A 27994-nucleotide genomic window follows, 5' to 3' on the forward strand; every position below is an offset into this window, starting at 1 on the left:
TTCCCCAGCTGCCCCAAACCCCCTCCTCCAACTGCCCCAGAGACCCTCTCCCCTAAGCTGCTCCAACTCTAGCCCCCGTGGTGTGCAGCCTTAGACATACCCACTCAGGCCTTTCCTAAATCCTGACCCCACTGAAATCAGGAAAGGTATAGAATGAATGTTGCTGTTTTAAGCCATAAAGTTTCACAGTGATTTCTTACACAATAGATAACCAGCAGAGAAGCTATGCATGAGAAAATAAAACGAGATAATGAAAATGTGAAAACAAAAGAAAGACCTATTTCTGAGGCTAGCAGCTTCACAGAGAACATGACAACAAAGATAAAAATGTCTGAAGGGCAGGAATTTAGGGTGGCTTACTTCCAAATCATAATGATGAGCTTAAGATTTCTTCCAATCTGTTTATTTTACCAAGCAAATTCAAGAAACCTTAGTATTTGAAATTGGTGGAGGCCAGTATGAAGTAATAGAAAACTGGAATAGAATCATTAGAGTACAAACAAGCATACAGTAAAAGTAATTTCTATCTGAGTGCTTCTAGGAAGGGTTTCTGCCTAACCTCTTTTCAGGAACAGCCAAAATTCACTTGTAATGAGATGCTCCAATTTAGATATAATTCTCGCAATAAAAATCTTTAAAGATTTTATCTTAAGAATGTGAAATTTCCCTATTTTCTTGTTGACTTTGTCGATGTGCTTAATAAACACTTTATATTTGAATGATACAATAATAAACCTCACCCAATATTGGTCAATTTTTCAGAAATTTGGGGGAAAAAACAACTGACATCTGAATTAATGAGGTTTTACAAAACCCAGCACACAAGCAGCTCCTGTCTAAAAGTTTGCATAAAACAAAGGCCCCTCTGTGATTATGTTCCCACAACAAAGTGCTACTTCCTAATTAAACCTACACATAAAATAAAGCACTGCTCCAAAAGGCAGCTTTATTTTCAATGCCACAGGGAACTTCCCTTCTTTACAAAACAGATCTTATCTTCTAAAAGACCATTACACATTTTTACTCACAAATCTGACCCTCACTCACACTGAAATGTTCTCCGGGTTTAAAAGTTTTTTAAGGAAAATAGGAGATAACTGATTTATTTTCCTGCTTCTTAGTCAAAAAAAAAAAAAAAAAACATGTTATGTAGCACCCAATTCTATCAGCCACTGCAAAAGCATGAAGGAAGTGCCAATACCCTGCTGGATTCATAGGGGGAGGACCCTACCGAGCAGGCAAACAGAACACGAGGGAAAGGGCTAGAATCTGAACACTCCCAACTTCAGGAGGGAATTGCAGGAGCTCTTGCCAGTCTCCCGATAAAGTCAGAACAAAGGAAAACAATAATTGGAGACCAAAGACAAGGAGACAGCGTGGCATGGTGTAGAGGGAACCAGAGGTCCTGGTTTCCAGGCCTAGCTTGAGCACCTGCAGCCGTAGACTCTGGGCAAGCCTGTGACCTGCTTACTCTGTGCTGCGATTTTTGTACCTGCAAAGAGATGATGACTCGCACTCCAAAACTGCTGGGAAAAGCAGATGAAATAATATGGATGAGGAAAAAAATGCTATAACCCATATCTATTAATTCCTATATATGTAGCTGTTAATAACATTCCTCTTTCAAAAGATGCTCAAAACAAAATTAACCATAAATTTGTCATATAAACCTCAAACATGATTGATATTCACTGTATTACTTCATTGGTATACATACGAAATGAACCTTTTTTCACTGAAAGCTCAAGTTATTACCCATAACAGAAAAAGCACCAAAATGTCAGGCCTGAGGACTCTTAGGCAAATGATGGGTAAGCCATATCGAAATTATTAATGCAGCTTTAACAATTATTAATCATGAGTTTCAGTTATACTGGGAAATGTTCATGCTATACATTTACATAAAATATTAGAACACAAATTTATATATCACATAATCTGTCTCAGCTGGAGGGTCAGAGTGGTGCAATGATGCAGAGCCCAGGCTCTTAAGCTTCAGTGAGTCCTACCCTTGAGCAAGCCTCTTAAACTCTCTAAGTCTCAGTTTTATCATCTGTCAAAAGGGGATAATAACAGGAACCAACTCACAGGCGATTATGAGAATTCAATGACATAATCCTAATCAAGTGTATAGCACAATGTCTGGCGCAGTAAGTATGTAATACATGATAGTATTGTCGTAGCATTATTAAATGCATAGAATTGTAGGCAAATGACAAAGTAAATATCCCAAGATATCAATTAGCGATTGTTATAGAGTGAAGAGATGATGTGTTTCTGCCTGTTTACACTTATCTGTATCTTCCATTTTTCTATGATGATTCCACTTTAATTTCCTAATTAGAAAAAACAGAGTAATTATTGACTTACGAATTTCTCAAAATCTGCATAACTGCACTCCTTAATTCTGTTAGCTAACTGTAATTAGATTCTATTAAGGCCTTGTTTAACATTTCCCTTGGTGGTATCTGAAGATCTTTGGGAACCTAAAAAGCAATTTGTGTATTAGAAATATGACAGAGGGAAAGAAAACTCATGTTTATTAAATGTGAGGAGTTTGTTAGGTACTCTACATCCTTCATGCTATCACATTTCACTTTGCATATATCACCCTACCACACTTCATGCATCTCCACCACATCACGCCACCAAAACCCAATAGTTAATACATAAATGGAACTGCTTCTGTATTTCCTCCATCCCTGTCCTGAAGGTCCCAGGACCAAGCTGGTGCCCTGATGCAGTCTCTCAGCTGAGAACCAAGACACCTAGTCTGTAATGTATTAGACAGCAGCAGTCCATGATTTCTCCAGAATTCTAAAATTTGCATTTTCATTCCGAAGTTAATCTAAAAAACTTAATATGAGCATATTTAGGATGTGGCTGACCACCATAATAACAAAATCCTGCCCCAGGATGTCGAGGGCTGCTCTGTCTCAGTGTTTCTGTTGGTATCCTGGTGCAAGTGACCACCTACTGAAAAGAACTGTTTGTGCTGGTTGCTAAGCACCTGCCAGCCCAGCTTTGGATGCTGAGGTTGGGATGCTGCAAACCGATGCTCCCTGACAGCGACACTAGTGGCAGGCTGGAGGGCTGGAGGAAGGCAGAATTTCTCCCCTGTCTACTTTCGGGTCCTATCAGCCTTGCCCAGCAGTGGCCCTCTGCCTTGGCTGTAGCAGCTGAGTCCAGCCTCCAGCTTTCCAGGACCCCCAGAAGAGCATTCTGAAAGATAGGAGACTCTCTTCCCAGGCTCTAGGTGCTATAACCACACCCTCCTGCGCTGCTGCCTCCTCCACCATTACTATCCCCAAGTTACGTTCCTGCTCCCTCTCCCAACTCTCCCACACTGTCAAAACAATTCCTCACACTAAATTTGTGCCTTTAAATGACTGGTGTGGCTTCCATTTTCCTGACTGACCCTGGCTGACATAATACACCAAATATTTCACAGTGTATTAACTTTTTTAAGTTGTAGAAAAATATACATAACATAAAAACCACGGCTTTAGCCACGTTTAAGTGTAGAATTCAGTGGCATTAAGTATATTCACACTATTGTGCAATCATCACTACCATCTATCTCCAGAACTTCCGAACCTAAACTCTGCACCCATTAAACAACAACTCCCCATTTTCTCTCCTCCCAGCCCCTGGAAACCACCCCACTCCACTTTCTGTCTCTACGAATGGACTACTCCAGGTACTTCATCCAAATTGATTCATATATTTCTTCTTTTGTGTGTGGCTTATTTCACTCAGCGTAATGTTTCCAGGGTACATACATGCTGTGGTATGTGTCAAAATTTCATTCCTTTTTAAGGCTAAGATTCTACTGTATGCACATACCATGTTTTGACTATCCATTCACCTGTTGATGGTTGATGGACATCTGGGTTGCTTCCACCTCCTGGCTACTGTGAATAATGCTGCTCTGAACACTGGCGTCTGTTTGAGTTCCTACTTAATTCTTCACGGCATTCCCTAGTAGTGGAATTGCTGTAATTCTATGTTTATTTCTGAGGAACAACCATACTGGGTGTGTGTGTGTGTGTGTGTGTGTGTGTGTGTGTGTGTGTGTTGAGAAGGAGTCTTGCTCTGTCGCCAGGCTGGAGTGCAGTGGCATGATCTCAGCTCACTGCAACCTCCACCTCCCGGGTTCAAGCTATTCCCCTGCCTCAGCCTCCCAAGTAGCTGGGATTATAGGCATTGGCCACCACGCCCCGCTAATTTTTTGTATTTTAGTAGAGACGGGGTTTCACCATGTTGGCCAAGACGATCTCGATCTCCTGACCTCGCGATCCGATCTCCTCGGCCTCCCAAAGTGCTGGGATTACAGGCATGAGCCACCGCGCCCGGCCAGAACAACCATACTGTTTTTCGTAATACTGTGCCATTTTACATTTCCACCCACAGTGCACAGGGTTCCAGTTTCTTCACATCCTCACCAACACATTATTTTCCAACTCTTTCAATACAGCAATCCTAATGGGTGTGAAGGGGTATCTTATTGTGGTTTGATTTTCACTTCCCTATTCAATAATGACGTTGAACATCTTTTCATCTCAACAGTGTATTAACTTTTAAAATAGTGTTTCTCAAACAGGAAATCTTTGTGTTCTTCTACTGAGAAATGCTACCATAGGGAATAAATTTTCATATAATTCGTGGAACCTATAGGATTTTGGGCAATTATAAATGCAAGATTCATGAAACATGCATGCTTTTTCTGAATAATTTCTTTTAAATTTTAAGTTGTCAAAAAAGATCACTTTCAGTGGTATACTGATATATGAAATCCTAAACCACTTGATGGTGAGCAGCATTTTATTAATGGAGACCACAACATATATGTTAATTTTGTATTTGTTAAAGTTGATGATTATTATGCTTTACTTTTCTTAAAAATATCACACACATGAAATTCCTATGAATTTTTTTAAAGTGAGATACTGCTAGATATCTGACAGTGTATCTTCTAAAATATTGTGAATCAATGAAAGAAACGAATAGTGGACATTATTTTTAAAAAGCAAAGAAGTAAATCTCATTATTCCTCTTGTAATAAGTTACTAAAATAAACACTCAGTAGTTAAACCTTAGTGCAAACCATACAACATTTATGGACTTCTGATAAGACTACTTTTTAATATTTTCTTTAGTTTATCTTGCAGATAACCAAACCTAATATATAGAGGCTAAAAAAAAAAAAAAAAAAAAATGCTGTAATTCTGACAGCTGTCATCAATTAGAGAATCAGGAACAGGCTCAATGTTAGCATTTGCCAATACAGAATGCAGCTAATTTGGTCATAAAACCTCAAGAGCTGATATTTACGAAGTTACACAAACACATTTATAATATTAAGTTTTACAACTCTTTTTTTTTTTTTTTTTTTTTTTTTTTTTTGAGACAGAGTCTCGCTGTCGCCCAGGCTGGAGTGCAGTGGCGCGATCTCGGCTCACTGCAGGCTCCGCCCCCCCGGGGTTCACGCCATTCTCCTGCCTCAGCCTCCAGAGTAGCTGGGACTACAGGCGCCTGCCACCTCGCCTGGCTAATTTTCTGTATTTTTAGTAGAGACGGGGTTTCACTGTGTTAGCCAGGATGGTCTCGATCTCCTGACCTCGTGATCCGCCCGCCTCGGCCTCCCAAAGTGCTGGGATTACAGGCGTGAGCCACTACAACTCTTGATAAGACTAAGGTCTACCTGTAATTTTACTTTAGAAATTTATACTTTAGATTTTACATTTTTATAGTACTGAAACAAAGCAGTCAAAAGGTCTGTACCTTGTCCTTTTCTATTCAGGCTGTGAACAAGAAAAGAAGAGGGGGGAAGTTAAAAAATAAATAAATAAAAGCACAAGGCCAGGCGCGGTGGCTCACACCTGTGATCCCAGCACTTTGGGAGGCCAAGGTGAGCGGATCACCTGAGGTTGGGAGTTCCAGGCCAGCCTGACCAACATGGAGAAACCCTATCTGTACTAAAAACACAAAATTAGCCGGGCATGGTGGTGCATGCCTGTAATACCAGCTACTCAGAAGGCTGAGGCAGGAGAATCGCTTGAACCCCGGGAGGCGGAGGTTGCAGTGAGCCGAGATCACGCCACTGCCCTCCAGCCTGGGCAACAAGAGCAAAACTCTGTCTCAAAAAATAAAAATAAAAAAAGAAAGAAAGCACTAGGCTGGGCGCAGTGGCTTATGCCTGTAATTCCAGCACTTTGGGAGGCCGAGGCAGGCAGATCACTTGAGGTCAGGAGTTCAAGGCCAGCCTGGGCAACATGATGAAACCACATCTCTACTAAAAATACAAAAATAGCTGGGTACAGTGGCGTGCGCCTGTAGTCCCAGCTACTTGGGAGGCTGGGGTGGGAGAATCACTGGAACCTGGGAGGCAGAGGTTGCAGTGAGCCGAGATCATGCCAATGCATTCCAGCCTGGGTGACACAGTGAGGCTCCATTTCAAAAAAAAAAAGGTACTGATCCATAATGCAATTATTGACTCAGTGCCTGAACTGTGGCAATGTCTGGGTATGCAGAAGTGAATAAGACATCTCTCTATAAATACTAACCAGGAAAGGAAAGGGAAGAGAAAGAAAAGTAGGAGAAGACAGCTGTGGTCCCAACCCTCATGGAGTATATAGTCTAGAAAACAACTGGTAGTTGGCTAATGGCTAAGGAAACATGCAGATTTTGGCAAGGTAAAAAAAAGTCATCAGAAGGTGTAGCCACGCTGTAGATCTGCATGTAATGTCAGTGAGATCTAAGAAACAGCGGGGATATGGGAGAGAAAAAAGGAGGTAACTTTACAAGGAAGAAACCTGACTTTTAACATCCAGACAGAATTCAAATTTAGCATCACTACTAGTGGGACAACCAGCCCTGTGTGCCTCCTGATGTGAGGCAAGAGGATGGCTGGTGATGTGTTCTTGTGAAAAATACTTAAGTGGAATCTAATCAGGTCTCTAGAGCGGAATTTGGTGTATAGGAAATAGAGAGCACATAAGAATATGTTAAATAAAACCATGAAGAAATAATCTGACAAATCCAGATGTGGCATATTCTACAGGACAACTGGTCTAGTCTATTCATATATTCAATAGCATTTTTTTTAAGTGAAGGACAATTCAGATGAGAAGAGATTTAAGAAGCACAGCAATCCAATGCAACAAGTGGTCCTTACTGGATCCTGGTTAAAAAAAAAAAAAAAAAAAAAAAAAGCGGTAAAAGATACTAGTGGATAAATTCGGAAAACTGAATGTGGATGGGAAAAGAGTTATTAGGAAATTACTGTTAATTTTGCCCAAGGAGGCTGAAACGGCATGGTATCTAATCAGAACAAACGTCTTTATTTTTTGAAGACACAAACTGAAGGATTGGTAAAATGTTGTGATGACTGCAGTTCACTAAAACGAACATGGTCCAGTGTTTTAAAATCCCCAAATCTCAAGGGTGGGTATATGTGTATTCACTGTAATATGCTTTGTACATATTCAAAAGTGTTTGTAATAAAAAGGCTCAATAAATAAATAAATCTAAGAAAGGCTTGATCAGATATAAGCATAATGTGCTTTGTTTAAAAAAAAAAGCACAGCAGAATTTTTATACTGTGTAAATGGTACAGAAATTTCTGAATACTAATTATTTTAAGTGATCTTTTTAAGGCATACCCTAAAACACTAAAAATTACCTAAAGCAGTCTATAACTATATGTCTATGGGTTTTTTGGGGGTTTTTTTTGTTTTTTTTGTTTTTTTTTTGAGACAGAGTCTCGCTCTGTCACCCAGGCTGGAGTGCAGTGGTGCAATCTCGGCTCACTGCAAGCTCCGCCTCCCGGGTTCACGCCATTCTCCTGCCTCAGCCTCCCGAGTAGCTGGGACTACAGGCACCCACCACCACGCCCGGCTAATTTTTTTGTATTTTTTTTTAGTAGAGACAGGATTTCACTGTGTTAGCCAGGATGGTCTCGATCTCCTGACCTCGTGATCCACCCACCTCAGCCTCCCAAAGTGCTGGGATTACAGGCGTGAGCCACCGTTCCTGACCGTCTATGTTTATTTTTAAAAAATGCCTTAAACATCTAAAATGGAGACTGCCTTCTGGAATTCCTCAGACTAACTTAGTCCATCCCTTCAGGATGAAGTCAAGCATGACACATTTCAAGCCAAAGGATAGACTTACAGAGGTTTGAAATCTATATGTAAAATGTCCAGGTCTTAAGTTGGCCAAACTCATATAATATCACATTCTTAATAATGAACACAGTTTTACTTTTTCCTTTAGAAAAAGGAAAATATGTTAGAAAGGTGATGGGAAAAACCAAAATCTTCCAGAGAACCATTCTTACCACTGAGATAAACACAAAGGCCAGGGTAAAAAAGAAGCTCTTGGCTGGGCGTGGTGCTCATGCCTCTAATCCCAGCACTTTGGGAAGCCGAGGCTGGTGGATCACCTGAGATCAGATGTTCGGGACCACACGCCTGTAGTCCCAGCTACTCAGGAAGCTGAGGCAGGAGAATCGCTTGAACCCGGGAGGCGGAGGTTGCAGTGAGCCAAGATCGAGCCACTGCACTCCAGCCTGGGTAATAAGAGTGAAACTCCATCTCAAAAAAAAAAAAAAAAAAAGAACAAAGAAGCTGTTTTCTCTTTTTCTTTTCTTTTTCTTTTTCTTTTTGTTTTTTATTTATTTATTTATTTTTTTAAACAGAGTCTCGCTCTGTTGCCCAGGCTGGAGTGCAGTGGTGCAATCTCAGCTCACTGCAAGCTCCACCTCCTGGGTTCAGGCCATTCTCCTGCCTCAGCCTCCCGAGTAGCTGGGACTACAGGCGCCTGCCACCATGCCCAGCTATTTTTTTGTATTTTTGGTAGAGGCGGGGTTTCACCACGTTAGCTAGGATGGTCTCGATCTCCTGACCTCATGATCCGCCCACCTTGGCCTCCCAAAGTGCTGGGATTACAGGCGTGAGCCACCGTGCCTGGCTCTTTTCCCTTTTTAAAGGGATTTGAAAATTTTAAGGAGTGTCACATTAATTCATGTCTTACACCTGAAAGCTATTAAAAGTGTTATTTTACTTTCATAATACTGTGAAACTGAACTTGGAAAATGTCTCCTGAGCTGCACATCTTGCTACCTTATTTGCTGTAATTATTACAGAACGCAAGTTCCTTGTACACCAATACATGAAGTATCACCTTGTCTTCTTAAAATCCTGCACATTTGGCCAGGCCTGGTGGCTCACCCCTGTAATCCCAGCACTTTGGGAGGCCGAGGCGGGCAGATCACGAGGTCAAGAGATGAGACCATCCTGGCCAACACGGTGAAACCCCGTCTACTAAAAACACAAAAAAATTAACCAGGCATGGCGACAGGAGCCTGTAGTCCCAGCTAATCGGGAGGCTGAGGCAGGAGAATCGCTTGAACCCGGGAGGCAGAAGTTGCAGTGTGCCGAGATCGCGCCTCTGCACTCCAGCTTGGTGACAGAGTGAGACTTTGTCTCAAAAAATAAAAAATAAAAAATAAATCCTGCACATGTTAAAACTATCACTTATTCAAAGAATTCTGATGGTCATTAAATCTCTCTAATTCCTATTTAAATCCTACAATGCACATTACAATTATTTGTCTCTTTTAACCAATCTCATATTTTACATGAAATTTATGAGTTCTAACACAAGAGAAACTGAACGGAAATAAATAAGAATTAATGCGATGGCTTTTCTGAAAAGCTCAAAACAGAACCAGGACAACAGCTCCAAAACACCTGCCATCTCTCTTTTTCATTCCTTCCACTCAGACTCCTTTTCTTTTCTTTTACTTTCCTTTCCCAGGAACATCAGGACAACTGGGGCTCACCCCATATTTCTCTCCATCCTCCTATGTGGCCTTGAAGCAAGGTAAGAAGATGCAGGTGTGGCTGGAGCCAATCATACCTTCCCTTTCCCCACTCATGCTGAAGGCGCTGCTTAAGTTAGTATTGGGCAACTCCAACTTACCTGGCCTAGAGAGACTGCATCTGGCAGGGGAGACACAGTCAAGAGGTTTAACATTGTCTTGCTTTTTTTTTTTTTTCTTCTAGCCTTATATAATCCTTATACAATAACTTGCGCAATGACATTAGCAAGACAGTAAGCTAAAAGTTAGGAAATACATGTGTTATCCCCCTCTCCCTCCCCATGCATCTATCGACAGCCAGCAAACAGCCTGACATGATATCCTGGATGGATGAGTGTGCCCTGCTGACACAGCTTCAAAGAACATCAACCATATGGAAGCAGTTTCGCCCATCTCCCCAAAGATACCTCGGAATGATAAAAGTGACAAGAAATGGCACCAGGGACTCCTTCTGTATACCACTTGCCTTCACCTAGTGCAAACAGTGAGACTAGAATGTAAATGTGTTCAGAAAGAAGCCAGACTTTCCCAAAAGTCATCAGAAGACCACAGTTCAGCAGCCCGTACACACTCTTCAATGGTTCTGGCCTCACCTACCTGTCTTAAGTCCAGAGTGATTGTGACCCAGTGATACTCTCTCCCATTCTGAATGCTGGGACTTTGCCACCAGTTATTGGTGCCATCTATGGCATGTGATATTGGATGGCGTTCTGTTAAAAGAAAATAAAAAACATGAATTCCTCTTGGCTGTTGCTTTAAATTTCTTAAGTTCTAAACCATAATGCTAGTGGAAACAAAGAGCAGTGAAGGTGAACACAATGTTTATGGCTTCCTAATAGAAGTCTCAGTCCTCATTTCACAAAGTGTACAGTCCCATGGGAATTTCAGAAATAAAGGCACGACACTTGCCTCTGGGGTTTGCGCTGTTGCCATCACAGATCCGGCACTGTGGGTTTCGGACGGGCCGACCCGGCACATGCTCCACAAGTTTGCAAAACATCTCCGGCCCCTTCTCGCCACAGGTGGCATTGGTGCTGATGTGAGCATTGCTGGCAAGATTGAGAATGGCAGGAAACAGGCCTGAAAGTGAAAATTTACCAAATCAGCTGAGCCACTTGAAATCCAAAGAATGAGCTTACCCCATCCCACTTGGTAGATGAATCAAAAGGAGATTGAAAGTCTATGTGCTGAATGAAGGAATCCTTACACAAACACAGGATACGCAACATGGTTTCATCTATGTGAAATTCTGGGAGAAGCAAAATTCATCTACGGAGAAAAGTCAAAACATTGTTGCAGGGGGTGGGGACTGACTATGAAAGGACAGAGGAACTTTCTAGGGTAATATGTTCATATCTCAATAAAGCTTTGGGTTTCACAGGCAGATGCAATTGTGAAAAATCATAGAATGAGTACACCTAAGATTTGGGTAGATCTGTGTATCTTAGTATGTGCACATTCTACCTCAAAAAAAAATAAAAGAATCATAAACAAATACCAATGTACATGCGGAAATGTTTAGGAGTAAAGTGTACTTATGTCTCCAACTCACTTCGAAATGCATCACAAAGTAAGCCGGCTTCCAATGATATGCCATCTCACACAAGTCAGAATGTCTATTATTAAAAAGTCAAAAAACAACAGATACTGGAGAAGCTGTGGAGAAAAGGGAATGCTTATATATACTGTTGGTGGGAGTGTAAATTCGTTCAGCCGCTGTGGTGATCGTGCAACTGCACTCCAGCCTGGGCAATAGAGCAAGACTCAGTCTCAAAAAAAAAAAAAAAAAAAAAAAGTAAAAAGAAAAAAAAATCCAAGGCGAGGGTATGGGTGTTCACTGTACAACTCGTTCCACTTTTCTGACTGAAAATGTTTACAATAAAATGTTGTGAAACAGGCTTTAAGGGAAGTTTCAAATGATCCAATGCATATATTTATCAATGCAATTCAAACGCCTTTCACTTGAAAGATGGGCATTTATTCTCTCCTCACTTTAGTCCAGTTGCCTCTGGTAGTATTTACAAGGTCTTTTCTATAATTATCTAGGATTTTTTTTGTCTCTCTCTTCTCTTTCTTTATTCCTGTTTTCTTTGGTGAATAAAATTTTGGAACACAAAGATCCAGTTTTCAAAATGCTTTTCAAGTCATTATTGATCTTTGCCTTTGTACAGTTCCTTTGTCTCAGCTGATTTTATCTTTAAGCAGCCAAGATCAGTACCAGGTCCAAACTATTCAGGAAACAATTTCCTGGTGACTGTAAGAAAAGTACCTCTATTCGGTTCTTTGGAGATTTAACTTTATCTTGGTAAAAGGGGATAGCAGCAGTGAAGATTCTGTAAAGATCTAGAAATGATGGTGTACGCGATGTTGAAGAGACATTCTCCAGGCATGGACACTGAGCTGAGAGCGTACTACAAGGGTCTCAGCTTAGTGGCGTTTCTCTAACGTACTACAACTGGATCTTAAAAGATCACAGAATATAAACTTTTCTTTGTAAAAACCATATAGAAATACCATTACTGCAGGCCAGGTGTGGTGGCTCACGCTTGTAATCCCAGCACTTTGGGAGGCCGAGGCGGGCAGATCACGAGGTCAGGAGATCGAGACCACTGTGAAACCCCGTCTCTACTAAAAAATACAAAAAATTAGCCGGGCGTGGTGGCGGGCGCCTGTAGTCCCAGCTACTCGGAGAGGCTGAGGCAGGAGAATGGCGTGAACCCGGGAGGCGGAGCTTGCAGTGAGCCGAGATTGCACCACTGCACTCCAGCCTGGGCGACAGAGCGAGACTCCGTCTCAAAAAAAAAAAAAAAAAGAAATACCATTACTGCAATGTTTATTTTTCAGTGAAATTTAAAATAGCACAGTGTAATTTTAGTAACACAGAAGGAATTCATGGCTTCCATTGTTATTTTTTAGGCACTGCCTAATACGTTCGGTGATCTTTTCCATTATAAATATTTTAAATTTTAAATTATAAAACAAAAATGGTTCTTTTTCTAACACTTGCTACACTAAAAAACTTACCATGCATCTATTAAAAAAATACATTAGGTAGTCTTTCAAAAACTTTTTACATAAAACAGGACTACCTATTAGTAATTCTACTCAAATAGAAGGATCCCATTCTGTCAATAAGTCCTTACCCTCTCAAGATAAAATAGTTATTTAATATTTGTACTCTAAAGCATTATTCTTAATTTTGAAACATAACATGGACTTACATCATATACTATGTTTAATATATTTATTTTCATTTTTAACTTAAAGATGCTTATTTTTATCATATCCCTGTAAAGGGACTTCTTTTTTTTAATACAAAATAAGAAAAAAATGCTTTATGAGGAACCAGATGAGTCATTATATTTAATCATGCAGCTCCCCAATTTATTATTTTCATCAACCAGTAGTCAGACAGTTATATTTTATGTAATAATGTACCTCCTACAGTAACACATACATTCTTATGTGTGGTATCACCTGTAGCAGGGGCTGACATTTATTCTATTTGGTATTAAGATAAATAATTTCCTCCATCCTTTATGACCACAATATTCTAGTATTTGATTCAAATTTCTCTTATCAGCTAATCATTTTAAATAAAATATGCTTTTAAACTATAGCGTTTTGTCCAAACAGCTAAAATGACATTTTTTGGTTCTGTATTACATACATGCATTTAGATTTACAGTACAATCAACTCTATCCATTCCCTTCACACTGACTAGTCAAGCAAGAAAAAGAAACCAAGGTTACAAGAACTGACTTCACAATGTACTTCTCTATTAACAACAAATACTTCACCAGTTAACGAATGTTCCCACTTGCTCCTTATTCACCCCCACCAGTTGCAGGACATCAAAAGAACTCCCCACTACCTCCCAATCTGAGTAACTGCAGGGTCTTGTGTTATTGAGGAGGGGAGGGGGCCAGGGAGTCACGGGAGCACCACACGCTATGTATGCCGGAGTCTGCCCTGAGCCACTGAGAAAAAGCAGCTCAAACCTCATGAACACAAACTTAACTGTTTTTGAAGAATAATATCTCAGTTATAGTAATCAGCATCAGGTAGTTCTTTGCACTAGACAGGTTTCTTATCTGGCTGTTCTAAATATATATATATATATATATATATTTTTTTTTTTTTTTTTTTTTTTTTTTTTTTTTTTTTTTGAGACAGAGTCTCACTCTGTCGCCCAGGCTGGAGTGCAGTGGCATGATCTTGGCTCACTGCAACCTCCACCTCCTGGGTTCAAGCGATTCTCCTGCCTCAGCCTCCTGAGTAGCTGGGATTACACATGCGCACCACCACGCCCAGCTAATTTCTGTATTTTTAGTAGAGATGGAGTTTCACCATGTTGGTCAGGCTAGTCTCAAACTCCTGACCTCAAGTGATCCACCCGCCTCGGCCTCCCAAAGTGCTGGGATTACAGGCTTGAGCCACCGCGCCTGGTCCTAAATATACTTTTAATAAAAAGAAAGATTGCTTTTTTATTGAAAGTGTATTTAGAAGAAATATGCTTCATTAGCCTGCCTATACAAGCAAAACCTTCAAATAATTAACTTCATAAAAATATTTGGGTTGTCTTTCACTAAAACTAAATCTTCCTTCTCAGATAAGCTAGTATTTGGAAAAAAATATTCACTAAAAATGATGTCTTACATATTATACTTACTCCCTTTTCATAGTTAATCACTATCCTTTTGTTGCAAAGAACCACATCTGTTTGAAGATGACAGAAGATGAAACAAGGTTGGGGCCGGGCGAGGTGGCTCACGCCTGTAATCCCAGCACTTTGGGAGGCCGAGGCAGGCGGATCACTTGAGGTCAGGAGTTCGAGACCAGCCTGGCCACCATGGTGAAACTCCATCTCTATTAAAAATACAAAAAAATTAGTGGGGCATGGTGGCGCACACCTGTAATCCAGCTACTCGGGAGAGGCTGAGGCAGGAGAATCACTTAAAGTTGAGAAGCGGAGGTGGCAAGTGAGCCGAGATCATGCAACAGAGTGAGACTCTGTCTCAAAAAAAAAAGCGGGGGTTGGGGAATGGGATTAGAAATGTGTACTAGAGCAAGCATGTTTTAAACAGAATTTTTTTTTTTTTTTTTTTTTTTTTTTTTTTTAGATGGGGTTTCGTTCTTTTTGCAGAGGCTGGTAAAGAGAGTTTTTTTTTTTTAAGTCCCTAAGGTTGCTGACTCATTGCAGACTACTGAAATAGTTCAATAAAGGGGAACCACATGACCACTGAGCAGGAGGTGAGACAGGAAATCAGAGAGTGAGAAGGAGCATTAGGATCAGGACAGTACCAAGAAGCTATGTTTGGTTTTACACATAAAAATCAAGGATAGAACAAGGACTGTAGCTATGTGGCGTGACACAGTTTTCCCACTACTTCATCAAGGACTTAATAAATTAGTCTGCATGTTTTTTGTTGAGAAATGTTATTCACTTTAGTTACTGTTACTGTGATACTAATTTTTACTTTTTTTCTTCCACTCAGGACACACAATGGAATCATTCCTCTATTGTGGATTTAACCAGTAGCTAAAAAATTTATAAAGCCAAACTCCATCGAGCATGAAATAAATTCCTTCTCATTTACTAGTAGTTACTGTTTTTAAACCCTTTCTGTACACTTGGCCTTTCGAAGTGCATTTCAGAACCGTGTTAACCTACTGGAAGATTCCCTTATAAACATTAGGTGAAAAATTGACACCAAGGTGACAGACAACAATGCTACTACCATAAATACCACACCTGAGACACTTCCAGATAGTTTAATAATTCATTTTTAGAGGTTTTTGGGTTTCTTCCCAGCAGAATATATCTTCTCTGTCTTAAAACTAAAGCATCTAAAATGTTGGCTAGGCCTGAGACTCAACAACTTCTTCACCAACATTTTTCAAATGATTCAGAAGCCAAGCGTTCAAAGTCTTAATTCATTTGTGTGTAAGAGAAGTGTGAGCTTTTTTTCCATTTTGGAAAAAAAAAAGTTTTTGAGTTCTAGAAAATGTTGTACTTGCTTGATCCATACTCAAAATCAACGTGATGTTCTGAAAAGAAAATGATTTGCAATTCTTAGCTACAGGATCTGGGGCAATATTTCCAGATCATTTTTTTCCAGAATGAAACAAGAGAATATGAATATTTTATATGGCTGAATAATCAGGGTGGCTTCTGGTGTTGGGAGTTTTTATTTTGAAAAACAAAGCTACTTATTCAATCCATGGAGAAATTTGGAAAAGTAGGAATTTAAGTTTCTAAATTTCTCAATCTAAATTGAGAAATCTGTGATTTTTATAAAACATTCAAATCCATTTTGTTTTCCATTTATTTTACTCTTTTTTTTTTTTTTTTTTTTGAGGCGGAGTCTCGCTCTGTCACCCAGGCTGGAGTGCAGTGGCGCGATCTCTGCTCACTGCAAGCTCCACCTCCCAGGTTCACGCCATTCTCCTGCCTCAGCCTCCCGAGTAGCTGAAACTACAGGCACCCGCCACCACGCCCGGCTAATTTTTTGTATTTTTAGTAGAGAAGGGATTTCGCCATGTTAGCCAGGATGGTCTCAATCTCCTGACCTCATGATCCGCCTGCCTTGGCCTCCCAAAGTGCTGGGATTACAGGTGTGAGCCACTGCTCCCGGCCTATTTTACTCTTAATCTTACCCATTCACTCAAGTGAACATCTATAATCTGATCAGAGAAGTCTGGTATTAGAAAGAAGCTACCCTGTTAATCAGCACTTTCTTTGAAACCTGGTAGTCACCTGACTGAGCAATAAAAATAGCACCTCTAACAACTACAAATAGCATGATTTAGTGAAAAATCCTGGAACTATTTAATAATATTCCAGGATAATAATATCAAGGTATTCTAATAACATATTATTGCAGGTTAATAAGATTAAGATATTCCAATGACACGAATTTTAGGAGGGTGGCTGGATTTCTATTCCATAACATATCTATGATTTACACATAGGCGTCAGAAAAAGCGGGTGAGAATGAATAAATAAACTTTTAACGAGCACCTCTTAGGTGTGCAGCACTGTGCCAGGCACCTCCCAGGGCACTATGATGAATGACCGAGCTTTTCCTGACCGCAGGAATCTTAAGAATCAGATTTTATCACTACCTTCCAGAATAGGAATGGATGAGTAAGGGGTGGAGCACTGGCAGGAAAGTTGCTCCTGAACAACTTCCACCATAAGATGAGCTGGAAGAGAAACAGATGATGCTCCACGCCATCTTGGCTCAGGAAGCCAGAAGATCCTGTTGGATGGCTTTGCTTCCAGCCGATGCCCATGGCAACAGCTCTTCCTTCCCCTGGCCCACTCCTCAGGATGTGAGTAAACCCACATCATGCGGAATTATTTCAAGACAGTAAATTCTATTTAAATATAGCATATTGAGTGTCTAACCCGTGTGTCCAGGTTTCAAATGGAAATGTTAATTCTAATTATGTATTTTATATCAACTCTGTTGGAATCCAAACTCTGAAATCGCTAGTGCCTAGGAAAGATGGCATTGATAAAGAGGAAGAACACAGGCTTCAAGTCAGGCAGCCCCCAGTGTGAATTCCAGGTCTACTGGCTGCCATCAATGTGGCCTTGGCCAAGGGCTTTACCTCCCAGTCTCTCTATATGAATGATGAGAAGCACGGCACCCAGGCGTTTTTGTGAGCAATCAATGAGATCATGTAGGTGAAGGGTTTCATACACTGTATTAAGATCTCAACAAATAGCTGCTCTTATTATTTTCCTATTATCAGTGGGTGTCACTAAGTTTCCTCAAATATAATCAGACTTTCATGATTATAGATCATATATTTGAATCTCTGTTTCTCTTAAGTTTTAGAAGAAGAAGTGAGTTGGCCTTTAGGGGCCACTGGGTATGAAAAGCACGTACCTCGAAATAGAAGAAACACTTTTAGCCCAGAAAAAAGTGCACGGTGAGAGGCCTAAAGGAAAGGCCAACCTCAGCTCAGCTCAGGGGATTGTGAAGGCACGGCCTCATGGCACGATTCACTTGTTCCCCCTTCCCCTCCTCCCTTCCTCTCCTCCTTCCTCCCTGCCTTTTTCTCATTTTATCTTATTGCTCTTGCTGCTGTTGGCTTTGCAACACTGAGTACTTGTGCCCCTGTAAGTTAACTGCATATTTGTAAATCACAATCTCTCCTTTAATTGTCACGTAAGCCGACAAGGGAAGGCATCTCAGGAGGTAACATTGAATAGGTTATGTAAAAAATGAGAAGGAGCTAGCCATGCACGGGTAACACTGAATTTTAACATACTTGGCTCTCTTTCTAACTCTTTTTGTTTTAAAAAATTATTTTTATTATTTTTATTTTTTGGAGACAGGTTTTTATTCTGTTGCTCAGGCTGGAGTGCAGTGGTGCAATCACAGCTTACTGCCACCTCGAACTCCCATGCTCAAGCGATCCTCCCACCTCAGCCTCCCGAGTACCTGGGACTAGGGTGCATGCCACCATGCCTGGTTGATTTTATTTATTTATTTTCAGAGTCTCTCAATGTTGCCCAGGCTGGTCGGACTCCTGGCCCCAAACAATCCTTCCATCTCAGCCTCCCAAACTGCTGAGATTATAGGCGTGAGCCACAGTGCCTGCTGTCTAATATATTCTTTATGCATTTAAAAATATTTCGAGAGGCTGGACACGGAGGCTTAGGTCTATAATCCCAGCTTCTGGGGAGGCTGAGGCAAGAGGATCGCTTGAGCCTAGGAGCTCGAGGTTGCAGAGCTATGATTTCGCCACTGCACTCCAGCCTGGGAGACAGTGAGACTTTGTCTCTAAAAAAAACAGAAACAAAAACCATGCTGAGAATAGGTCCACGAGCTCCGCCAAAGGGATTAATTGGGACCATAAAGGCAAAGAACCCTGCTAGGGGCCAGGGTGGTGGCTCACGCCTGTAATCTCAGCACTTTCGGAGGCCGAGGCAGGCGAATCACTTGAGGTCAGGAATTCGAGACCACCATCAGGAGATGATGGTGAACCTCATCTCTACCAAAAATACAAAAAATTAGCCAGGCATGGTGGAGCGCCTGTAGTCCCAGCTACTTGGGAGGTTGAGGCAGGAGAATCACTTGAACCGGGGAGGCGGACATTGCAGTGAGCCAAGATCGCGCCACTGCACTCCAGCCTGGGCAAAAAACAAAACCCTGGTAGGGAAGGTGCAAGGAGTTAAGGGCAGAGGAAGAATTCCACTTGGTGGTGAGGTGACTCTGCTAGTTTCCTTGCCCTACCTCCTCTTCCAGGATCCCATGCACCTCAGGAACAAGGCAGCCAGGAGGCCCATGACCTTTCACCCACATGGATTGTGAAGGTGAGTGGGAGGGGCTCAAGCCAGGCCAACAGCTCAGGGGAAGGCCCAGTGACCTGGGGTGGGCCTGGCAGCAGCTGCCTCCAGCCCCGGTCCTCAATGCACCCCATGTTGCTGGAGCGAAGTTTCATTTCTCCTGGAGAATAAAATCACCCTCTTTGAACGTAATTATTATCTGATTTCTTGCATTTCATGCTCCAGCATGTTTTCAGGGACATGTTCTCTGTGAATGCTGAGGGCTGTGAACACATAGGAAAGGTGTGAGGGGTGGAGATGGGGCAAGGATTAAACTGAAATGATTTGGAGCAATGCATCCCCAACAGGTTCAGGAGGCTGTTCACAAGCTGTGGCAAAATTCGCCTTCACTCAAACCTTTTATTTCCCCAGAAAACAATACAAATATAGCCATGTGTCATAAAGTAGGTGTGTTTGAAAATTAAGAATACATGAACATGCGTTCCCAATACTACACAGTTCCAAGAGGCCTCAGCTCCACTTCTGAGCCATCAGCAAGTGGCAACGGCACCCTACAATAAGTGCTTCCTTATTCCGGGATCCTCTCCCCTGGGAAACCTGCCACCAAACACGTTCCCGTAACAGGAGTACCCTGCTAAAAGAAATTCTGTTTCCAGTTATTTGTTATAAGTTAAAAATTATTTTAAACCACTACTAAATGAACTCATTTTGTGTCTCAAAGACCAGTATTCTCAGTATGTTTAAATACTAAAAAATCAAAGCTAAGGCTTAAATATGTGAAATACATCAAAGTCTTGCCTGCTTAATGTAAAACGGGACTCTCATTTCCAAAGAGAACTATTTAAAATAACCAGTAGTTATTTTATGACTCTAACAAAGAGATCTCTAACACCTGGGAGTATTTTTTTAAGGAAGGCGACTTGAGTTACTTTAGGCAGAGAGCTCTTTCAACTTGATGCAGAAACACTAAGGGGAGAATAGCCCCCCTCCTTCAAAAGCAAATTCTTGGTTTTTGGACTAAACCAATGTAATCATTGATGGCTGTTAGTAAAAGAAAAGCTTTAAGATATTCTAGCGATTCCACCAGGCAAGCACCAAAGCCCCTTCCAGCACAGGACAAGAAAATATGTGGTGGGTGGTGAGAAAGAAAGACAGGGAGAGATATTGAAAGAAAGAAAGAGAACAGAAAGAGAGAAAAAGAGAGAGAAGGAAGGGAGGGAGGGAGGGAGGGAATAAAGACCCCATACAAACAGTGAGAGAAAAGTCAAATCCAAACTCCTGGGAGTCTGGCATTTAACACAACTGATTTCTTTCCCCCCTCATGTGGGAAGATGAAGAGAAGTTTAATCAGAAAACAAGAGGGGGTGTTAAGCAAAAGGATTTAGCAGGGTTTTGTTAAGAGTTTTGTTAAGAGTTCCATTTCCCTAGCAATGTGCTCAAGGTGTCCTTGAAAAAGACAGAGGTTTTGATTATAAGAGAAACACATGGTATGAACAAGTTAGGCACAAATATTTTCTGCAGAAAAACAGTGTGTTATCAGTATCCGCCTACTCCTCTCACAATGGTTCATTTAAATGCTCATATTCAATGACACTGTGATTTTTCATTTAGTATACAAGTTTAGTTGCAGAGAAAAGAACTTTAATTCATTCATCATGAAGCAGTTTTCTCTTTTGTTTCCAAGGACAACAATTTAAATGTTCTACCTGATTAAAATATTATTGCACTTAGGCAAAACACAATAGCACCACAATATGCAATACATTTAAAATTTCATATCATTCCCATTGTCCTGAGAAGTCACTGTATCTCTCTCCTAAATCTTCACAGGTGAAAAATAAAAAAGCAAATGCAGCCTTAAGTTGAATAATGACAACACTGTTGGATGAAAATGCAGCTATATTAAATTTTGCTTATATCGTTTATAACACTTGCAATATTTATATCCTTTATTTAAATACTTAAAACACCAGTTTTCTAACCAGCCCAAACACTTCCAAAGGCCATGAACTTTTCTACAAAACCCTGAAGGTCTTAGTTATTTCTTCCCCTTTCTTCTGCCACTTCTGCACTTGATTGTACAGATTTTACTTGCTTATGCTTTAAAACTTCAGCATCCTTGTTTCACTATCCTGGGGCATGTGCTGAGGACCATTTCATGAGTATGTGACCTGCACAATCACTTTTGGTTTAGTGCTATGCTGAAACTGTCTTGAAATGTTGAATAATTTAAAGAAAGAGTCCCACATTTTCACTTTGCACTGGCTCCTCAATTTACATGACTGGTCCTGCATGTGCCTAGTGGTAGCTGCAATAAGAAATTGTCCTTAAAAATGTCCAGTGACCAGTACCTCTGATCAAATTATTTGGCACTTGAGATGTCAAATGCATCACCATCTCTAACAGAACACCAGCAAGAAGACCCCAAGGTGGCTGGATCCACAGGATCAGAGCTACTTTTATTCCAGTACATATCTAGAGGGTCATCTTACAGACAAAGAAATCATTTGAGTTACCTTTTACCTTATGCACCAACGGTAGACAAATATATTTAACAACAAAACACTCGATCACAGGTGCACAGAGTTAAATTATTTTGGTGGCATTCTCACTGGAATTGGTAACACTATATTTTCTCAGTTCTAGTACCATTTTTCCCCTGAAATGAAGCCACCTCTTTATAAACACAAATACTTTGAACCTGGTAGTTTTTCTCTTTTTCAAAAGGCTATTCCTAGATGAAGGCTGTATATAACAAGAATTGTCTTCATTGTCTCCAATTCTTTGCCTCACATTCTTTCTTCACTCAGCTCCAACTGAGAGGCTGTTCCTTTTAATCACTAAGAATGCCGGCCAGGTGTGGTCGCTCATGCCTGTAATCCCAGCACTTCGGGAGGCCGAGGAAGGCGGATCACGAGGTCAGGAGATCGAGACCATCCTGGCTAACATGGTGAAACCCCATTTCTACTAAAAATACAAAAAATTAGCTGGGCGTGGTGGCACGCGCCTGTAGTCGTCCCCACTACTCAGGAGGCTGAGGCAGGAGAATCACTTGAACCCAGGAGGTGGAGGCTGCAGTGAGCTGGGATCGGGCCACTGCACTCCAGCCTGGCAACAGAGCGAGACTCTGTCTTGGAAAAAAAAAAAAAAAAAAAAAGAATGCCCTTTGCAAGGTCTCCATAGCTTTCATCTTGGTGAACCCAACAAGCAGTTTACTTTCAGTGCACTTGAACTTGCAGCAGCTTTTGTCAAAAATGATCTTTCTCTCTTTCTTAAACCCTGTTGCTTTTGGTCTCCATGCTACATGTATCATGCTACATACATACATCATACATCATACTACGGACTCATGGTTTCCCTCAAGCAACTTCTCAGTCTCTTCTGCTGGCCATCCCAAAGGTCTCCATGTAAACCGATTTCCTGTGGCGGCAGCACATGCTCATTCACCGCACAGGCGCGGTCGCATGGGGAAAACCTGGGAAGGAGTGTATTTTCCCAAAAAGCGGTCTTTAAAAATGACACAAGCAACATAAAGTATACTGAATTGAGGAGCAGGGACCTGGGTTTTCCATCCTGTGTACCCAACACTTCCTTGTTCAATATTTTAAATCCTGACTTAGATAATGGTATTAAAAAGGTGTCAAATGGTGGGGCGCGGTGGCTCACGCCTGTAATCCCATCACTTTGGGAGTCCCAGGCGGGCGGATCACGAGGTCAGGAGATCAAGACCATTCTGGCTAACACAGTGAAACCCCGTCTCTACTAAAAATACAAAAAATTAGCCGGGCGTAGTGGCGGGCGCCTGTGGTCCCAGCTACTCGGGAGGCTGAGGCAGGAGAATGGTGTGAACCCGGGAGGTGGAGCTTGCAGTGATGCGAGATGGCACCACTGAACTCCAGCCTGGGCGACAGAGCGAGACTCGGTCAAAAAAAAGGCATCAAATGTGTGAAAAGTACATGGAATTAGGGGAAGCTCAAGAGTGGCCAAAATAAAACCAGAGTAAGTTTAGTAGGGATCAATGCAGCACCTTCCACTTTTCCCCCAAAATCCACCTGCAAGCACAGCAAGTCCTGGCAAAGGTGGAAAAAATGTTACGGTTCTCTGAGAGGTGTGCACAATGTAAGAACAGTGCTAGGAAAAATGCTAACATGATCTAAGGTTCATTAATAATACCATAACATTAAGGTAGATGGAAGATGACCCTTTAGCATTCACACATTTGATAACTAAGATTTAATTATGCACAAGGTAGAGAGATAAGAATTACTGCAGGGTTTCTCAACTTTTTTTTTTTTTTGAGACAATCTCTCTTGTTGCCCAGGCTGGAGTGAGTGTCACAATATCGACTCACCGCATCCTCCAGCTCCCAGGTTCGAGGGATCCTCCCGCCTCAGCCTCTGGGAGTAGCTGGGACTACAGGTGTGTGCCACCATGCCCGGCTAATTTTTTGTATTTTTAGTAGAGACGGGGTTTTGCCACGTTGCCCAAGCTGGTCTCAATCTCCTAAGCTCAGGCAGTCTGCTCACCTCAGTCTCCCAAAGTGCCAGGATTACAGGAGTGAGCCACTACGCCCAGCCAAGGGCTTCTCAACTTTCATATGTACAAATCGCCTGGGGATCTGGTTCCAGTGCAGATTCTGATTCAGTAGGTCTGGAGTGGGGCTGAGACACTTCGATTTAGCAAGTTCCCAGGGGATGCTGCACTGAGTTCAAGAAATTATCAAGACCATCTTGGCTAACACAGTGAAACCCCGTCTCTACTAAAAATACAAAAAATTAGCCACGCATGGTGGCAGGCGCCTGTAGTCCCAGCTACTCAGGAGGCTGAGGCAGGAGAACGGCGTGAACCCGGGAGGCGGAGGTTCCAGTGAGCCAAGATCACACCACTGCACTCCAGCCTGGGTGACAGAGTGAGACTCCGTCTCAAAAAAAAAAAAAAAAAAAAAGATATTAGACAATCTCCTGGACCTTTTTTCCAGCTCAAACACCCTGAGTTTAACCAATTCAGCCAAACTTGGCACAAGATCATCAGACTGCTTCATAAAATCTCACTCCTTCCAGCGGCTTTCTGTCACTATTTAACCAGAACTCCAGATTCCTCACTCTTCATTCAAGTCTTGGAGACTTTTGGCAACTATTTTTTAAAGGCAATGTGGTACTTCAGTTAAAACAAAGGTTTTTGGCTTACTGTTAAGAGGAAAAACTTCAAGTGTTCCAAAATTAAGGACACAACATACGAACAAGTTCAACTCAGTAACAACCAGGGAAATCTATTAAGTCAAACCAGTGCAGTTCAGGCCCCATCCACACAGGCAGTGCCCAGAACTATAAATTTCTCAGTTTTATTCAAAAAGAATAAAATAGTTAGGAAAAAATTTTAACAAAATAAATTCAAGACCAATACACTGAAAACCTATAAACATTTTTCGAGAAATTAAAGAAGTTCTAAATGAATAAAAAGATAATTCTTATTTGTAGATAGGACGATTCCATATTGTGAGACAGCAATTCTCCCCAAATTGATCTACAGATTCCATCCAATTCCAGCAGTATCCCTTGGCTGTTTTTTTTTTTTTTTTTTTTGTAGTAATTGACAAGCTGTTCCCTGGTTGCCTCAGGACCTTTCTCTTTCTCTCTCTCTCTCTGCTCTCATTAAAAAATTAAAAATTTGTTTCCTTTGATTTCCTAAGTTCTTCCCTATATTTGTATTATGATAATACAGTGAGGGAAAATTTACTTCATGTCCACACTTTGGTAATGAAGGAATCAAAACCCAGGCTGGACCATGTTAATAGATTACTCTCTTAAATCACATTTATGCGAGTCTTGTTTAATGTATTTTCTTTTAAAACAAATTGGTAATACTCAAATGGTCTATCCTCACTACACCCCCCACTATGATGTACACACAGAACAGTGAATTTTCTCCCTTTCAGTTCTGGGTTGCACTTTCTACCCCTTCTCCTCCAGAAACCCTCCCCTTCCTGTCTCCAGCCCCCAGGCTCCAGCTCTGAAGAAGGCTGGCAAGTTTAAGGGCCTCAGTGGTTTCCAGGAGAGTGCCAGCTCTCTTTCAGCTTCTGGGGCTATGGGCCCAAGCAGCCCAAAGAGCCCTTCTTTGAATTTGGCATCTGTTTCCTCTCGGGGACTGCAATTCCCACGGAATTCTCCTTTACTTGAGTGTGCTGACAATCACTGAAACTGGAGATATTAACTGAGGTTTGACTAAAGGTGAAAATCCAGTTAAATAGCCTGAAAATACTTCAGGAGGCCAGGCACTGTGGCTCACGCCTGTATCCCAGCACTTTGGGAGGCCCAGGCAGGCAGATCATGAGGTCAGGAATTAGAGACCAGCCTGGCAAACATAGTGAAACCCCGTCTCTACTAAAAACACAAAAAATTCGCCAGGCGTGGTGGCAGGCGCCTGTAATTCCAGTTACTCAGAAGGCTGAGGCAGGGGAATCGCTTGAACCTGGGAGGCGGAGGTTGCAGTGAGCCGAGATTGCGCCATTGCACTCCAGCCCAGGCAACAGCGCAAGACTCCGTCCCAAAAAAAAATACTTCAGTATAGACTGTGGTATGGTATATGTGTGTGTGAGAGACACAGGTTAAGCAGCTAGTATTAAAACAGGTGATGTGTCTTCCTGGGTAGTTAGCTGGTGGTTCTCCAATCGGGAATAATGCCCACATTCCAGGGGCACCCTGCTCTGTCTCCATGACACCAGCACTTTGTTAATTACCAGGGAGAATATAGCAATGGGATATTAGTAAAATCAGTGGATTGTTAATGGCATGATGACTAATAGAAACAGATTTCCACTGGTGAATTTCATGGTAGTCAAGGTCTCCATATCAATTACATTTTAGAGCTGGGCATCGTGGCTCACACCTATAATCCCAGCATTTTGGGAGGTCGGGGCAGGAAGATTGCTTGAGCCCAGAAGTACAACACCAGCCTGGGCAACAATTTTTTTTAATTAGCTGGTCATAGTAGTGCATGTCTGTAGTCCCAGCTACTCAGGAAGCTGAAGTGGGAAGATCGCTTGAGCCCAGGAGGTCAAGGTTGCAATGAGCCGAGATCATACCACTGCATTCCAGCCTAGGTGACTAAGCAAGACTCTCAATCTCTCTCTCTCTCTATCTCTCCCCCGCCCCCATTCCATATGTATATATATAAGATTTAGAGCAACTTCTGTCTATGGCATAATAAGGAAGTTGACAAATTCTCTCCCACCCAAAAAAATTATGTAAGTGAACAAAGTTTTCAAAAGCAACCATTTCAGGACTCTGAAAATCACCTTTAGACAAACAACAAACGGGGAAGCTTTCCTTTAGGAAAAGCTGCTAGAGTTTTGGGTAAGAAGAATGAAGAGAGCAGCCTTCCAGCAGAGGCGGCTCCATTCTCACCCCAGCCCATCGGCAGGGGAGTTTCCTAAGGCAGGGCTAGCCGCGAAAGCCAGCAGCTCCACTGATGGAGAAGGCTGGCTTGATTCAGAGCAGAGCGGAAGCACATGTCTAATGATCTTATCAGCAAAAGTAGTGAACTTGGTAGAAAATGAATGGGGAAAGCTCACAGCTGGGCTAGCCTGAGGTTTTAGTCCCATTAGGGTGCATGCAACCGATAGCCGGGCCAGCCAAAATTGTAATAACGAGATCCTGGAAACAGGAGAGCCACAGAAGGGCTGGATCAGCTCTCCATCCACACTAGCCTTCTTTATTCAAAAGAAACAAAATACTTGAACAACAACAAAAAAAAAATGAATGAAAGAAATTCAAGAAAAATTCAATGAAAGAAATGTTACACACTGAAAACCTATAAAAATTTTGGGGGAGAAATTAAGATTTAAATGAATGAAAAGATATTTCTTATTCATTGATGGAAGATTCAATATTGTTAGACAGCAATTCTTCTTAAATTGATCTGTAGATTCCATCCAATTGCTATCAGAATCTCAGCTGGCTTTTTTTTTTTTTGTAGAAATTGGCAAGCTGATACAACTGGAAATACAAATGACCTAGAACAGTTAAAGCAATTTAGAAAAGGTTAACAAAGTTGAATGACTTACACTACCTATTTCAAAACCTACTATAAAGTCAAAGAAGTCCAGACAGTGTGATATTAGCATAAAACAGATGCATAGATCAGTAGAACAAAATAGAGTCCAAAAATATATACTTATTTTTATGGTCATTTGATTTTTGGCAAAGGTGCGAAGGCAATTTTCAACAAATGTTGCTGGGACCACTGGATATCTATACGCAAAAAATGAACTTACACCCTGACTCCTTACCATACACAAAAGCTAACTCAAATGGATCATAAGAGCTAAATTTAAGAGCTAAATTATAAACTTTCCAGAAGAAAATCTGCGATCTTGGATTAGGCAAAGAAATTCTCAAATATGACACCAAAAGAATAACCCACAAAAGAAAATAATTGATCAAATGGACCTCATCAAAATAAAAATAAAAATAATAAAAAATAAAAAAAACCTATGGCACTACAAAACATACCATTAAGAAAACAAAAAGACAAGCACAGGCCAGGCGGGGTGGCTCATGCCTGTAATCTCAGCACTTTGGGAGGCTGAGGCGGGCAGATCACGAGGTCAGGAGATCAAGACCATCCTGGCTAACACAGTGAAACCCCGTCTCTACTAAAAAATACAAAAAATTAGCCGGGCGTGGTGGTGAGCATCTGTAGTCCCAGCTGCTCGGGAGGCTGAGGCAGGAGAATGGCGTGAACCTGGGAGGTGGAGCTTGCAGTGAGCCGAGATCGCGCCACTGCATTCCAGCCTGGGTGA

The 27994-nt window shown here is 41.5% G+C and overlaps 1 protein-coding gene across 1 annotated transcript in view; it reads right to left on the minus strand.

Moving 5' to 3' along the window:
- Window positions 1-27994, minus strand: part of LAMA1 (laminin subunit alpha 1) — a 169875-nt gene that overhangs the window by 124035 nt on the left and 17846 nt on the right. Inside the window, exons 2-3 of the mRNA XM_030810731.1 lie at window positions 10796-10966; window positions 10484-10596 (exon numbers count right to left, since the gene is read on the minus strand). Of these exons, the coding sequence (XP_030666591.1) occupies window positions 10484-10596; window positions 10796-10966 (284 nt within the window). The remainder of the gene's footprint in view (window positions 1-10483; window positions 10597-10795; window positions 10967-27994) is intronic.

This window comes from Nomascus leucogenys, chromosome 4 (genome assembly GCF_006542625.1).
Source record: "Nomascus leucogenys isolate Asia chromosome 4, Asia_NLE_v1, whole genome shotgun sequence".
Taxonomy (NCBI): Eukaryota; Metazoa; Chordata; class Mammalia; order Primates; family Hylobatidae; genus Nomascus; species Nomascus leucogenys.